Source organism: Pezoporus occidentalis, unplaced genomic scaffold, assembly GCF_034315485.1.
Source record: "Pezoporus occidentalis ecotype Australia unplaced genomic scaffold, CSIRO_AGI_Poc_V1 ctg162, whole genome shotgun sequence".
NCBI lineage: Eukaryota > Metazoa > Chordata > Aves > Psittaciformes > Psittacidae > Pezoporus > Pezoporus occidentalis.
This window is the reverse complement of record NW_026913447.1, coordinates 585,900-601,313: the sequence shown is the minus strand read 5'-3', so window position 1 is coordinate 601,313 and position 15,414 is coordinate 585,900. Positions and strand designations below refer to the sequence as shown.

The 15,414-nt window shown below is 37.9% G+C and overlaps 2 protein-coding genes across 5 annotated transcripts in view; one reads left to right on the top strand and one right to left on the bottom strand.

Annotated features, from left to right (window-relative positions):
* Window positions 1-15,414, bottom strand: part of PMAIP1 (phorbol-12-myristate-13-acetate-induced protein 1) — a 442,512-nt gene that overhangs the window by 84,066 nt on the left and 343,032 nt on the right. The gene's annotated exons all lie outside the window — the stretch shown is intronic.
* ZFR (zinc finger RNA binding protein) overlaps window positions 1-15,414 on the top strand; it is a 46,937-nt gene that overhangs the window by 22,233 nt on the left and 9,290 nt on the right. For 2 of the 4 annotated variants that reach the window (XM_062612877.1, XM_062612879.1), the window contains exons 6-15: window positions 276-523; window positions 1,491-1,682; window positions 3,403-3,703; window positions 4,653-4,846; window positions 6,699-6,818; window positions 7,716-7,861; window positions 8,237-8,399; window positions 10,020-10,225; window positions 10,445-10,595; window positions 12,066-12,207. In XM_062612877.1, coding sequence (XP_062468861.1) covers window positions 276-523; window positions 1,491-1,682; window positions 3,403-3,703; window positions 4,653-4,846; window positions 6,699-6,818; window positions 7,716-7,861; window positions 8,237-8,399; window positions 10,020-10,225; window positions 10,445-10,595; window positions 12,066-12,207 — 1,863 coding nt within the window. The remainder of the gene's footprint in view (window positions 1-275; window positions 524-1,490; window positions 1,683-3,402; window positions 3,704-4,652; window positions 4,847-6,698; window positions 6,819-7,715; window positions 7,862-8,236; window positions 8,400-10,019; window positions 10,226-10,444; window positions 10,596-12,065; window positions 12,208-15,414) is intronic. The other 2 variants (XM_062612880.1, XM_062612878.1) reach the window with 2 other exon arrangements.

Below are 15,414 nucleotides of genomic sequence, written 5' to 3'. Positions count from 1 at the left end.
TATTCTTTAGGGATGCTTTGACGTATGCAATACAACTGTGTGTCTGCAGAGATGTGTCTAGAGTCAAGTACATTTCTGATACAACTGCTAGCTATATATTTGTGTAATTTAAAACGTCAAGGAAAATTCAGACTGCCTAAGAAGATCTCAATAAGTCATTTATGTCCTGTCCCCTACCTTCCAAATCTATTATGCAACATGTTTTGATATTAGTATATTATGTAATTGATACATGGTGTACAGTGATGTAACATTATTTTATTTTGATCTTTGAGGTACCTCTTATTCTGGCTACGAAGCTGCAGTGTATTCAGCTGCATCGTCCTATTACCAGCAACAGCAGCAGCAACAGAAACAAGCAGCAGCAGCTGCTGCTGCTGCAGCTGCAACAGCTGCTTGGACAGGGACCACCTTTACTAAAAAGGCACCATTCCAAAATAAGCAAATGAAACCAAAACAACCTCCCAAACCACCCCAGATCCACTACTGTGATGTTTGTAAGATCAGCTGTGCTGGACCACAGGTACCTTTATTATGTAATATTCTGCTATAAAGTTTAGTCATAATTTCTTCAGCTAAGAAACTGACCCTTTTAAGAATATGTGTTAACTTTTAAAGACCTGATTCTATACTTTTGTCAAAGGAATAATTAAATGAAAATGTGAGCTATTGTAGAAAGAGTTCCTATGTGAAGACATAAAGATACATCCCCTAAGCTTCTACAGAGAAGCTTCAGCTGTACTTTGGACTTCAGAAGTATTCTAAACGTCAAATTTGATTTGCTTTTTTAGCATAGCAAACCCATTAGAGAGTATTTTTGTTTAAAACTATGGAATTACATTAATTTTGTGAATGGTAAGCCTGCAAGTTTATTCAGGTGCGTAGGAAGTAGATACCAATTCATGCAGCGTGCTTATGCTTGTGCCTGGCTGAACAGTTCTTAGTCTTTCAGTAAACTTGTCAATACTTCCCACCCTGCTGCTCTCTAGATTGCCAGAGAGCAATCCAGAATAACTGTTGTGTATGAACGAATACCAACTTCTGCATTTCATTTTCAGCGCAGCTTTATTTATGCACTGCCTTCTTTTAAATCGATTTTTTTCCTTCTCTTGATCACTGTGCTCTTGTTCAAGGAAAATTCAAATCAAGGAAGTTGAATGCAGTGCATTCTCTGTGCAGTTCTCTGATCATATCAGGTTTTCAACAGTAATATGTGTTGACCAGTATTTGATTGAGGAAGTGAGACATCAGAGGAGAAAAGCCCACACTGTATTACCTAATGGAATCCTGGCAGTGGAGAAGACAATATATTGGTCTTAGAAGCGTCCTGCTAATGCCTTAGAGCATGTCATGTTGAAGAAATGCTCAGTGTAGGAAATATTTGTTATACAAAGCATGTGTTTTATGCCATGTTCTGTATTACATGTACTCACATGAATGATGCACAAGCAGTACGAAGACAGCTTATTGTGTGTGTATTGTTTAAACAGACTTATAAAGAGCACTTGGAAGGCCAGAAACACAAAAAGAAAGAAGCAGCATTAAAAGCTTCCCAGAACACCAGTAATAGCAGCACTTCTGCTCGTGGAACTCAGAATCAGTTGCGCTGTGAGCTTTGTGATGTGTCTTGTACAGGGGCAGATGCTTATGCTGCCCATATCCGTGGAGCCAAGCATCAGAAAGTAAGAGATTTCTCTTGTTCTTACTATACAAGTCATTTGTGTATTTCTTCACATAATTTTTTCTCAGAGAAGAGAAAATATGCAAAACCCGCATAATATAATTATTTTGTTTAAAGACGTTTGGTTCTGCTTTGTATTTCAAACTAATCTTTCAGCTTACTGTTGGAAGGGCCTTGTTGGAAGAAGGTGGGACAAATGCTACCATGTATCATCAGTGGCAAGAGGGTGTATTGGGGGCATGAATGAGAAGAGGGTGTCTTGGGTATGTAAATTGTAGGAAGAAGGTGTAGAGTAAGTTGGGGAAAAGGGTCAGTGAGGACATGCAGTTGCATGTTTGGTGCGTCCTCATTCTTTTCAGGACTTTTCTTGGTATTTTTCTTAATCCTCTGGTGCTGTGAAGCTTTCAGTGCACTTTGAAACACTGTAAACTGAGTCAGTGCTGAGGGACAGGAATATTATGTATTTTCCTGCAAAGAAAATTGGCAATTGGGAGTGAAGAACAATGTCCTGTAGTAGATCTTATAAGGAAATTGGAAGACTTTTGATAATCATGTTTTCCCTATTGTTTGGGTGCAGTTAGGTGGGTATTGTGGAATAAACACTGTGGGCTGCTCTGCAAACCCCTGTGACCTGTGTTTTAAATTCAGCTATACAATAGTAAATGCAGTGTCAGCATACGGATTTTCCTCATAACTCTGGAGAGATTAATGTTAGTAATAAATACAGTATTAATATTCAGGTTTTGTAGCTGAATATTTTGCACCTTAGAACACTGTACAAAGTGGCATCACTAATTGTACATATTAAAATACATAAATCTCACTGTCGATTTAAAACACATTTCCCACAAGAGCAAAGATTGTATTTAGATAGACTTGCTTAGTGTTCACAGGAGGAGTTCACAGTACTGCTGTGATTTTGCATGGTTTGTTCTTATGGACTACATATTTTGCTTTTTCAGGTGATAAGCTGTCACCAAAAAGCAGTATTACTCTATTTCAAGGATGTTGTGGAAAGGCCTCTGCTTGTTGCTTTTAAGAATAAGCGTATACCTCTTTACTTTCTGTGAGATACTAAAGAGCTCTGAAGTACACCTCTTGCATACTCCTTAACTATCTCTGCAGATAGGCCTTTTTTTTGTTGTGGTTTTTAAAAAAAGAAAACCATTGCCTAGGGAATCTGTTTGGTTTTGCTAGGCAACCTGGAAATTCTTTAAATACGAATAGTCTTGAAATACAGTGATCAATGGAGACAGTGTTGTTGAATCTCTATTAAATATCTCCTTTATTTACAAATATTACTTGAAAATGAGATATTTCTGTGCACTACACTGTTGGAGGAAGAGTAAAAGCAACCAGGCAACAAAACAATCACATTGAAACAGTTGGAGCATTATGTTTCCTGGAGTTGCACTGACTTCTGAGTTATTGGCGTTCTGTTCTCATCTGCACAGCTTTAGGAGTAGATGTCTGAATTTCTAATGGAAATGAGCAGTGTGAGGTAACTGTAACTACTTTCTTGTTACAGATGACAAGAGCTTTTACATGTGTAGGGTTTTTTTTGTGTGTGTTTGTATGATTGCCAAGATCACTTTTTGTAAAGAAGCAATAACTAACTTTTAGTTAATTGATTTTTTTTAGTTACGTTGATGTTTGTGTTACATAACTTTTTATAGTTATTCCAGGGGGTTCATATTAAGATTTTTTCTTCATTTTTACAGGTGGTGAAGTTGCACACAAAACTTGGCAAGCCCATTCCTTCAACTGAACCAAATGTGGTTACACAAGCTACTTCTTCAACATCTACATCTGCTTCTAAACCAACTGCCTCTTCTTCAAATATAGCAACTAGCAGCAGTACTGTGAACTCCTCTGTTGCATCTTCTGCAGTGAAAATTCTTACTCCCACGACAAATACACCACTTAATACTGCATCCAGCAACAAAACATCTTCAACTCCTGCTAATATACCTGTAAAGAAAATATCTACACCGAAAATAAACTTTGTTGGCAAGTACAGAAGTCAGTCTTTATTTTGAAACCTAACCTATTCTATATTTGTTTATAAGACTTAATGCAGTAAATACAAACATATTTAGTTAACTTTATACTTGAGTAACTCTGTGTTTAAGAGAATTACTGGTGAATATAAGAATTTATATAAAGATTGTGCTTTAAAATTTATGGTGTTTTCTGCCCAGCTGTCTCCACCGGAGCTCTCTCAGAGGCTTTTCCCACCTTCATAAGAAACCTTCCACCTTTGGTTTCTTACATTGTAGCTGCTGCTGGTTCATAGTCCGGTTGCTCTTGGTTTCAGTTTACAGCCTGGACTGTTAAAGCAACCTGGGGGAGGTTGGCAGTTGATAATTGGGCAGCTGAAACATCCTTGTAACAGTGGAAACGTTTTTGAAGTTTCATTTTAAAATGAGCATGACAGATATTAAGAGTTGAGAACCAGCAATTCCACAATAAGCTATCCTGCTCTTCAAGGAAAGACCTATGCAATTGCAACATTGAGAGTGTATTACATTTGTTAGTACAGACATTTTAAGATTTTAAAGTGCTTTTTAGGTTTTTTGTAAATGGATAAAAAAATGATGACAAAAAGGGTATTATTAAAATATATTTGCTGAGTTGTTCTCATTTAGTCCATTCAGCATGAAAATTATTATGTATAATATATCTATAATATATCTAATATATATATAATGAAAATGTCAGTTATATAAAGCAGAAGTTTTTCTTGCTGAAATGAAAAGTGAAGTGTCTAAGTAACTTGGATGTTGTTAAACTTATTTTCTAAAATGTTTAATTGTATTTGAAATATGTTTAAGTTTTAATTCATTTTAAATGGCTGATAATGCTTTGGCCGTTACATTGATATTTGCAGAAAAAGTCTGCAGTTTGCACATTATGTGTAATCGTATTCTCATTTTATGAAAGTTAATGATTTAACTTTTTTGATTTGTAGGTGGCAATAAGCTTCAGACAACAGGAAGCAAACTGGAAGAGATGAAATCAGCCGAAACTGTTAAAACAACTCCTCCTGCTACAGTACAAACACAGGAAACAAAACCAGAGACATCAGCTGAACCAGTGACTCCCACAACTCTTGCTGCTTTGCAGAGTGATGTCCAGCCAGTGGGCCATGACTATGTGGAGGAGGTATTGATATGAAAACATGTAATATTTTTTAACTGTATTAGTGAAAATTTGTTCAACATTAACCAGAATCACAGAGTTGTTGAGGTTGGAAGGAACCTCTGGATGTCACCTCATCCAGTCTTTCTGCTCAAGTGGTGCCACCTTGAGCCATTGCCCAGGACCAAGCCCAGGCAGCTGTTGAGTATCTCCATGGATGGAGATTCCAGAGCTTCCCCAGGCAACCTGTGCCAGGGCTCAGTTACCCTCATAGTAAAAAAGTGTTTTGGAGGAAATGTTCTGTGTTTCAGTTTGTGCCCACAGCCTCTAGTCCTGTCCTGGGAGCCACTAAGAAGAGCCTCACTCTGTCCTCTTTGCACCATTCCTTTACACATTTCTAAACATTAAGATCCTGCCTCAACCTGCTCTTCTGTAGGCTAGACAGTCCCAGCTCTCCCAGCCTTTCCTCAGAACAGAGATGCTGCAGTCCCTTCATCATCTTTGTGGGCGCTTTGTTGGACTCTCTCCAATATGTCCATGTCTCTCTTGTACTGGGAGCCCAGAGCTGGACACAGGACTCCAGGAGCGGCCTCACCAGGACAGAGTTAGTGGGGAAGGATCACCTCCTTCCAGCTGGTGGCAATACCGTGCCTACTGCAATCCAGGATGGCATTCACCTTCTTTGCTGCAAGGACACACTCAGCTTGACTCACATTTAACTTGGGTGTCCACCAGGACCCCCAGGGTTTTCAGCCAAGCTGTTTTTCAGCAGGATGGCCTCCAGCATAAAGTGGTGCAGTTGTTCTTCCCTGGGTACAGAACTTTGCACTTCCCCTTGTTGAACTTCATGAGATTCCTGTCAGCTCATTGCTCCAGACCATCAAGATCTCCGGTTTCTGGATGACAGTACAACCCTCTGGTATATGGGCCAGTCTTCCCAGATTTGTGTCATGGGCAGACTTGCAGAGAGTGCACACTGCCCCATCACCCTGATCATTAATGAAGATGTTAAACAGGACTGGATGTAATGGTGATCCCTGGGATGTACTGCCAGTTTCTAGCCTTCAAACAGGCTTCTTTCTACCGATCACCATTGAGCCAGTTTTCAGTCCACCTCTCTATATGCTTATCCAGCCCACAGATCAACTGTTTCTGTATGAGGATATTATGATGAGGCTGTGTCGAAGGCCTTAAATTCAGGTGGGCAACTTCAACTGCTCTCCCCTCTACCAGGCTGTCATTTCATCACAGTTTATCAGGTTGGTCAAGCATAACTTCCCCGTGGTGAAGCCATGCAGACTATTCCTGATGATTTTTTTTTGCCCTTATTATGCCTGGAAATGGTTTCCAGCATTAGCTGCTCCGTCACCTTCCCAGGGATCTAGGTGAGGCTGACTGACCTGTGATTCACTGGGTCCTCCTTGAGTATGAGAATGACAAGTCATTGAACCTGCAAAGGCTTGTGCATGTTTGCATATTTGTATTGTGTGTGCTTCTTTTATGCTCAGTGGGACATTCTCCATGTGAGTGACATGAGAAAGGCAAGTGAAGTCTGATTTAAATTTTTCATGATTTGCAGGTTTGTAATTCAACTGAGCATATTCAGGCTTCTGTTTAAAGATATGTACTCTTTGAGATGGAAGAACTTTGTTCTTCATTACCAAGCAAAATGGTGTGTTTGTAAATTGAAAGCTCTATTTTGCCTTCTTTCAGTTACTGTGCGAACTTTTTATCATGTAGTCTGAATCTAGTGTCAGTGAATTAGATTAATTTTTACATCAGCTTTGTTTTGGGGATTTTTTTGGTGTGGCTTTTTTTTTTTTAAGCAAATATCCCAAATAACACATCCCAAATGTGATATCACTTTATTTTCCAGGTAAGAAATGATGAAGGAAAGGTAATCCGCTTTCACTGTAAACTTTGTGAATGCAGTTTTAATGATCCTAATGCCAAGGAGATGCACTTAAAAGGGCGGCGCCACAGACTTCAATATAAGGTTAGTAGAAATGCTGATGGTTCTGTTACAGTTTGTGACAGCTGACTGACTGCAACTTCTTACATTTACAGAATTGAACAAATTAGGTACTCTTGAGTAAGCAGCATATAAAAAAAGATACAGGAATATATTTCTTAACAAGTATAGCCTTTAAAGAAGTAATGCAGACTGTGAAGCTGGATTTTTGTGGATTTTTTTTTTTTTAATATTTTGAACATTGCTTTCAGGTAACCTTTGCAACACTAAAATACAGTACAACCTGTGCAAGCAACAGTAGGTCCTTTGTTATTTACCATGAATAACAAATAGTGTAAAATAGTAGTGCTCAGTGTTTTTGGCAGGATAAACCACATAAACCTTTTGTGGAGTCACAAGTGTTGCAGATTTTTTAGTCATGAATGATACCTCTCTACTGACATATGGTGTGCATGCTGATTATTGTAAGATTATATTGGAAGAATCTACTGTGATCAGAGGAGAGACAGTGGACCTGCATAATCGTGAAAGAGATGAAAGAAGAAAACTGCCAAAAAATTTTACTCAGTAACTCATGGTTATGCCCCTGTATGAGGAACCCTTGAGGAGCAGGGCATCAAAAAGCATACCTTAGTTAAGATGAAATGCTTTTTCATCTTGCTACAGAATGAACAGCAAATTATTTAGTATTTCACAACACTTAAGTCTTAAATTGCTTTGTTCTCACATAAGTGAAGAGGGAATTTATGCTGTTTGTAGTATGTTGATATTTCCTTTCTTTAAATTACTGGAAGCAGTTCCATAACTGCATTTTACTCGATTTTACCATAGACTAGTAGTGTGTGCTAAATATGTCAGAAGAACTCTGTAACCTTGAAAAGAGAAAAAACAACATTTAATTCACTATTTTTTCTGAACTAGAAAAAAGTAAACCCAGACTTGCAAGTAGAAGTAAAGCCCAGTATTCGAGCAAGAAAAATTCAGGAAGAGAAAATGAGGAAACAAATGCAGAAAGAAGAATACTGGCGAAGGCGAGAAGAGGAAGAACGCTGGAGGATGGAAATGAGGTAATGCATTCTCTTTTATCAATGAACAAGACGAAGCTGCAGTCAGATTATCCAAAACTAACCCTGCTTCTGTAATTACGTTTCTTGAATACTTGTTTTGGGAACTCTGTACTGTCTTAAGTTTCTGTAATACCTCTGGTGTTTTTGTTTTAGTGTTCAGCCTCTCAAGGGGAATGCAGACTTACTAGAATTATTTTGCTGTAAATTCAGACTCACTTCCAAAATAACCATTCATTTTAGTTAAGTCTCTAGAGTTCTGTGGTATTTGCTTATGACTATTAGAAATGAGTTAGTGAGGACCTACGAGAATTTATTTAGAATGGCTGCAAGTAATAACTGCTGTGTAAAGAGAACACTTTGATTGATGTACTTCAGGAGATATGAAGAAGACATGTACTGGAGGAGAATGGAGGAAGAGCAGCACCACTGGGATGACCGTCGCAGAATACCAGATGGAGGATATCCTCATGGTCCTCCGGGACCTCTAGGCCTGCTGGGAGTTAGGCCAGGAATGCCTCCGCAGCCCCAAGGACCAGCTGTGAGTTTCTTAACTTAAAGAAAAAAACAAAATCATAACTTACCAGGAAGCATAGTTAGGAGCTGTAAATTATTCAGTGCTACTTACGTTGTCTCCATTACTTCTTAGAGGATTTGGAAAAGTGAAATAAAAATTACATGCTAATGAAACTGTGTAGGTGGACTTGTCTTCCAAAATAAGTCCACTGAAATGACAAAAGGATGCCTTCATGACAAATACTATTTCTTCTGAAATAACAAGTCACTCTGGATTTGTGTACTCCTTTTATTTAATTGCATTATACAATATTATTAATCTAACTGTGGACAAATGTATGGATAAAAAGTGGTTGGAATCTCAGTCTCAGAGGATAACGGCTAGTGGTGTGTCATACTCTACCTGGAGGTCAGTAACAAGTGCAGTAGTACGTGGGTTTTATCCTGGGTTTTGTCTCATTAGCACTTTATCAGTGATTGAAAGGTGATGGAGTGAGTGCGTGCTTATAACATTTGGAGCTGGCATGAAACTGAATCATTTTGGGGTGGAGAGAATAGTTTGTACCTTTGAGGGAAGAGCTGCTAACCAGAGGGACCGAGGCAGACTGAAGGAATAGACTAACAGGAACTTTACAGAGTTCTGCAAGGACAAATGTCTAATGCTGCACTTGGGAAGGGATAACCTCGTGTTCTGATAACAGGCTTGGGAGTAACAACAGGCTGGGGAGTGACAGACTGGGTACCAGCCATGCTGAAAGGGGTTTGAGGATCTTGGCAGGTAGCAAGCTGAACGTGGGTCAACAGTGTGCCCTGGCGGCAATGAAGGCCAACAGCATCCTGGAATTTATTAATAGGAGCATAATCAGCAGGTGAAGGGAAGTCAGCTTTTGTTAGACCCAGTCTGCAATGCTACATTCAGTTTGGGGCTTTCCAGTACAAAAAAGTATGGGACTACCAGGATGGTCAGGGGTCTGGAGTGTGTGCCCTCTGAGAAGAGACTGAGGGATCTGGGCTTCTGCTTCTTCAGCGTGGAGAAGAGAATGCTTCACAGGGACGTAATAGCCTTCTAATATCTGTGCTTTACAAAGACAATGGAGCCAGGCTCTTTACAGTCATGAGAGGGTGAGATACAGCTAGCTTAAGCTGACACAAAAGAGGCTCAGATTGAATACATGAAGTAATTTTTTGTCCACACGAACATTGTGCAGCCTCTGTCTCTGGCAGTTTTCAAGAACCAACCTGATGAAGCCCTGAGCAACATGATGTGGTTTTATAGCTAGCCCTGGTTGCAGAGGAGGTGAGGACCTCCTGAGGTCCCTTTGTATTTGAATTATGCTATCATGGATACTTTATTCTGCAGCAATATGCAAGTATTTCCCAGTTGATAGACAGGTAATAGATATTTGTGTTGGGGAGATAATTTTGATTCTGGGGTTGTTAAATTTATTACGTTTCATGTTTTTTCAGCAGTGATTGATTGTGACCAGTGAAAAATGCTAAGGACACCAGTTCATGTTTTCTTACATTTCAGTGATTTAAGGTTTGAATATTCTGTTGTTTAGCCACAATTGCTTTTCGGTCATTTATTGGTTGTGAACTTAGAAGTATACTCAGATTTCAGAAACAAGCTTTTTCATCTCTTTAGCCTCTTCGCCGCCCTGACTCCTCTGATGACCGCTATGTGATGACCAAACATGCCGCTATATATCCAACAGAGGAGGAACTTCAGGCAGTCCAGAAAATTGTTTCCATTACTGAGCGTGCTTTGAAACTTGTTTCTGACAACATGACTGATCATGAAAAAAGCAAGAACAAAGAGGGAGATGACAAAAAGGATGGCAGTAAAGACAGGTATTTTTGATTTTTTACTTCTTAAGAATTTCATCATTTATTTCTAAAGTTTTTCCTTACACTGTTATCAGTGCTTCTGTTTGGGTTTTGATATGGTATATGTCATTATGACTTCAGAAGTATGTGGAATACTCCGATTTTATTTCACTATTCTACTTTCAGGATTAGTTTTAAGGTTTTCATATTATTTTAAATGCAACTTTTAACTGTAATTCACAGAGCTTTGAAAGGAGTTTTACGAGTAGGCGTTTTAGCTAAAGGTTTGCTACTCCGTGGAGACCGAAACGTCAATCTTGTTTTGTTGTGTGCTGAGAAACCTTCAAAGACATTACTCAGTCGTATTGCTGAAAGCCTTCCCAAACAACTTGCAGTAAGTAGAATTTAGTTTTTTGGATTTAGAATTTTTGTAAAGATACTGTAAAAACCTCTCCTGAATTCAAACGTCTTCAGGGCTCACTGTGCCACATTTCATAGCTCAGGTTTAGTTTCTTTCCATTTTCTGTGTGTTTCCATATGAATTCAGGGACTAAGCTGCATGTTTGGCTTTCTGTATATTGTGTCCATACAAGTATCTAGGTGTGTATGCTAGTGGTTTAGTATCAGTCATCATTTAATAGATTTCATTTAATTGAGAAATAAAAATCAACAGAAGAAAGACTGTTACCTATTTACAAGCAGCAATAAAGGTAATCTGTGCAGTGTTACAGGACGCTTGTTGCCTGAAAGTCGATGTTGTCCATTAATGCCAGTCTGTTTGTACTCATAAGCTTGTTTCCAATTGGTGTCAGCGGCTTGTGGTTCTACAGTTAGTTACCTAAGTCTTGTGTGGTTTGTTTGTAATTTGTTTTTTGTTTTTGTTTTAATTTGGCTATTTGGAAAAAAAATAATAAAAAAGGAAGTACTTCAAGTACTTAGACCATTCATGGGAAGTAATATAAACCATTTGCTGTATTTCTACCAGAATGGAAGTACAGAATAAAGTCTCTGTTCTCTGCTGAACAAAACCTGTTCACCATCGTTATAGAATGCTTGTCACAGCATTAGTATTTCAGTATCGCCTGCTAAATTGTTCGTCAGTATTGGTGGCATGGTAGAAGCTTTCGCAGGATCAGGTTAATTAGAAAATAAGCTTGGCTTAATTCTTGTTAAGAACAGAAGAAAATTTTAAGAAATATACATCTTGGCCTGGCTTTGCGGAGGAGTCACTTGTCCCTCTAGTTTGTGGAAGAACGTGACAGATGTGTCTACAGCTTCCTTTTGGGGATATTTAGAATGATTAGTTGCAAGAAGCAGTTCAGAATCACCACCTTGTTAGTTAGTCTTACATATTTCTCCCTCTCGTTTGTCTTGTCCTTTGTTCTTAGCACATTGTGACAGCCAAGTATAGAATGTACCTAGCAGTACCCATGCTGTAACTGCAAGCTTGAAGAGCAGCCACTGCATCTTTGTGCTTTTTAAAGGCTCCTATGTTCCAATGAGAAACATATCCAGCTGACATTTTAAGTGGCACTGAGGTTTTTCTTTATCTCAAAATCTGTCAAGATTCTTATTGTGTAAACTTACTTGTCTATGAATTTCCTTTCTGGGTAGTTCTTGTTTTTTTTCTTTTGCATGCTAGTGACTGCTCTGTATCTTTTATTAATGATTTGGAAACAGTATGCAAGTCCACATGTATGTCTAATTGTGTACACTGTGGTTTCTTTGAATAGAGAGGTATCTGCTTCATGTAATTATATCATGTTTCTGTTTTTCTGTTAGGAAGACTCTATTGAAATCCATTTTCTTCCCTATGTTTTTATTAGCCACATGCTAACAGAAATTTCTGTTTCTCAATATTTAGGTAATAAGTCCTGAGAAATACGATATCAAGTGTGCAGTCCCAGAGGCAGCAATAATTTTAAATTCGTGTGTGGAACCCAAAATGCAAGTTACTATCACACTGACATCTCCAGTCATTCGGGAAGAGAACATGAGGGATGGAGGTTGGGAAGTTGTTAAAGATGTTACTTCTTTCTCACCCTTTTTTTTCGTTTGTTTTTTTGGGTTTGTTTTGTTTTGTTTTTTCCTTTTTTTTTTTGTTTTATATATTCTGCTTAAGATGGCATTAAGGTCCTGGAAGGCAACATGCTGGCACATGTATTTGATCGAAACCTTGTTTTTCAATGAGTCTTGGTAGAGAACAGTTGGTTAAAATAAATGCTTATATGATGAGTTTATTTAATTTTTAAAATTTCTAATTGCATGTCCAACCTCAGCTTTCTGGAAAAGGTACAAACTTAACTGCTTTTTCCCCTCTTTTGAAATTATGTGGAAAACTAAGTATTTTATAGCAAGTGGCTATAAACTGGCTTTCTAGAGCAGTCTTGCCCAAAGAGAAAGATTGTACGGTTTTAGAAATCAGATCACAGGTTTTGGGGTTTAAACTGGATCAGTATTACCATCACACGTTCCAAACAGGAGCACCGCTTAAAATGCACTTCTGTAATACTTTTGATGGTAACAGTGCTTCTAACTTTAAAAGGCAATGCGATTTTTTCCAGCTCTCTGAGGTTGCTTTTTGGTCTGGAGTGCTTTTTGAGTATATTTAGGCTCCTGGTATTACAATCAGTCTTCTATCCAACTGGCAAACCCAGACTAGTACAATGAGAAATGGCTTTGTCGTTGAGCTGAAGCAGAAAGGTGGAGCTTGTAAATCAATTTATATTTCTGAAATCCACAGTTTCTCTGGTGCCAGCAGTGTTGCTTTAGGGTCTGTTCTGTAACACTTTCAAAGCTCCAAAAGCTTTTAAGCCAACAAGCATGATTAATGTCTGCAGTACGTTGGTTCTTTTTGTTTACGGGTCAGATAAAATTAACTTTTGTTTCCTTTTAATTCTGTATTTTCATAGTGGAAAGAGATCATGGCAAACAGGGTTCTGGTGTTTGACAGTGAACCTACAAATAGGAAATCTGAGACTATCTTAACACTTCTTACATGCAAGTTAAAAAAAAAATTGTATGTGTGTATGTATACATGTGCTTGTGTATATACGTATTTATAAGTCACAGAGGTTGGGTTTTTTTATTTCATCTCATTACATGTCCTCTAAAATACTTGAGGTTTTTATATTGCATTAGTAAATGTCCTGTAGCTGTGACTAGTGCATTGTAAGCAAGCTGTGTTAACAAAGTCATCCTACATAATGAGGCAGAAAAATTTCAAGCTGCATTCTCTCACTTGGATGACTTCTGAAGAAGAGTCATAAAGAGTGTTTTGTACGTGATTTTTAAGCTGTGCATATTATTACTAGCTATAAAGGCTTTGTACATGTACTGTCACGCTCAACCGAATTTACTTGGTTTTTTGACAATCTTAAGTGTAACAAGACTCTTGGTTTGCCTGTGCCGAACCCAACATCACATTTAAGTTTATAAAGACTACTTTAACTTAAAAGATTTTATCATTAAATTAGATTATCCATGAAATTAAGTTAACCTTAAACACCATGTTTATTTCCTAATGTACTGTGCAAAAGTGCAGTCAATACCGATTTCTGCCACAGTACTCAATTTCAGTTAGGTAGTTTCTGGCCTAAAATTCTGTGATGTCTACTAAAAATAAAATAAATTTCAAATTCCTACCATTAATCCCTCAATTTATGCCACCTAAAGGAAACAAATCTCTATTTTTGTCTGACCCACACTTGAGTTAAAATGATCATTGTGAGTTTATTCACTGCTGAATGCAGTACTGCCTCTAGGCAAGCAAAATCAAGTTAGATTTCTCTTCCAAGACACTGAGCAGTATAAAATGGATGTACAGAAAAGTTAACTTTGAAACTACAGCTAATAGAAGACTGAACTGCAAATTACTGCAGCAAAGAAGGCATTATTACGAAGACTGCTGCTTATCTGCTGCAGAGTAACTGTATGTGTTTGTGTTTTTTCTTTCTGCAGCTTCTCATGCTCTGTGTCTTACAATGATTTAAAGTTTTCATTTTTTTTAGCCCGCTTGGGGAGCTAGTTCAGGTATAAGGAAGGCTTTACCGGAAGAACAAGTTTGAGTAAAGATGAGACTGAGACTTGCACATGGAGTAGAATCATGTTTGATGTATAATTATGTGAGAAAAAGCTAAAAACAACACAGTGAAATAAAATTGTTAACCGCATAGCTACTGTTTCTTACAGTATTGTGCGTTTGACAGTTCGCCAAATCTGATATCTTCAAAGTGCTCTAACCCCTGCTGTGGATGGAGTCTTTCCTTCGGCAAAGTGTACATACTTATAAACACATATATGTGTGCGCGTGTGTCTTCTTTTATCCTTAGCTAACAGCCCCGGTCCAAAGCCTTCTAGCAGAGGGACTTGATTCCTGTCAGGGGTTGCTGCCAAGACATCGGAAGGATTTTTGACCAAGGTTTTCTAAAGCTCAGTGTCACACCTGCCATGCTTTACAAAGGAGGGGGTTTGGATGCATAGTCCTAGCATCTACTGTTACTTTGTGTTTTGTTTTTATCTTTTTTTTTTTTTTCCTCCTTTTTGTCTTTGTCTCTCTCCTAGAATTAAGCAGTGTTCACACTAGTCTTGAAATAGTTGACTGGGTAAAATGTATTTCACATAATAAAACTTACTGAAATTGAAATACCTGTTAACTTTTAATGAAGAGGTAGTGTGGACACAGCATGTCTAACTGAAGATTAACCCCTTATATTTAGGCTAGTAATAAATTAAGTTATACAGAGTAAGAATTCACACTTGTGTTTTATAAATTAATTCATTTTTTTGTCTTAGCTTAACAGGGTGGTAGGTTAGGCATTTGAATTCAGTTAAATAGTCTTTAAGGGGTTAATCCTGAAATGTGAAACAGATGCAAAAATCCACAGATTAAATATTAAGAGTTTCCTTGATTAATTTTTTCAGTCAATGTATTCTCAGTGCAATAGGTGCCTTGGCAACTTCTGACTTTCAAAGTCTGTTTTAAGTTTCAAAGGTATTCCCGTGGTATCTATTTAGTAGCACATTTTAGATCAATATTTCCAGCACGGAGTAAGATTCTTTTATGCGCATTTAAACTGTAGTTCTTCTTAGTAAAATTATTTACCAAATTGAAGTTTTTCGGAGCTAGAAGTAATTGGACTTTCAAATTATGTAATCATTGCACTGAAAGTTTGCACAGTGTCACCTATTTGCGTATTAGTTTTAGAAGAACG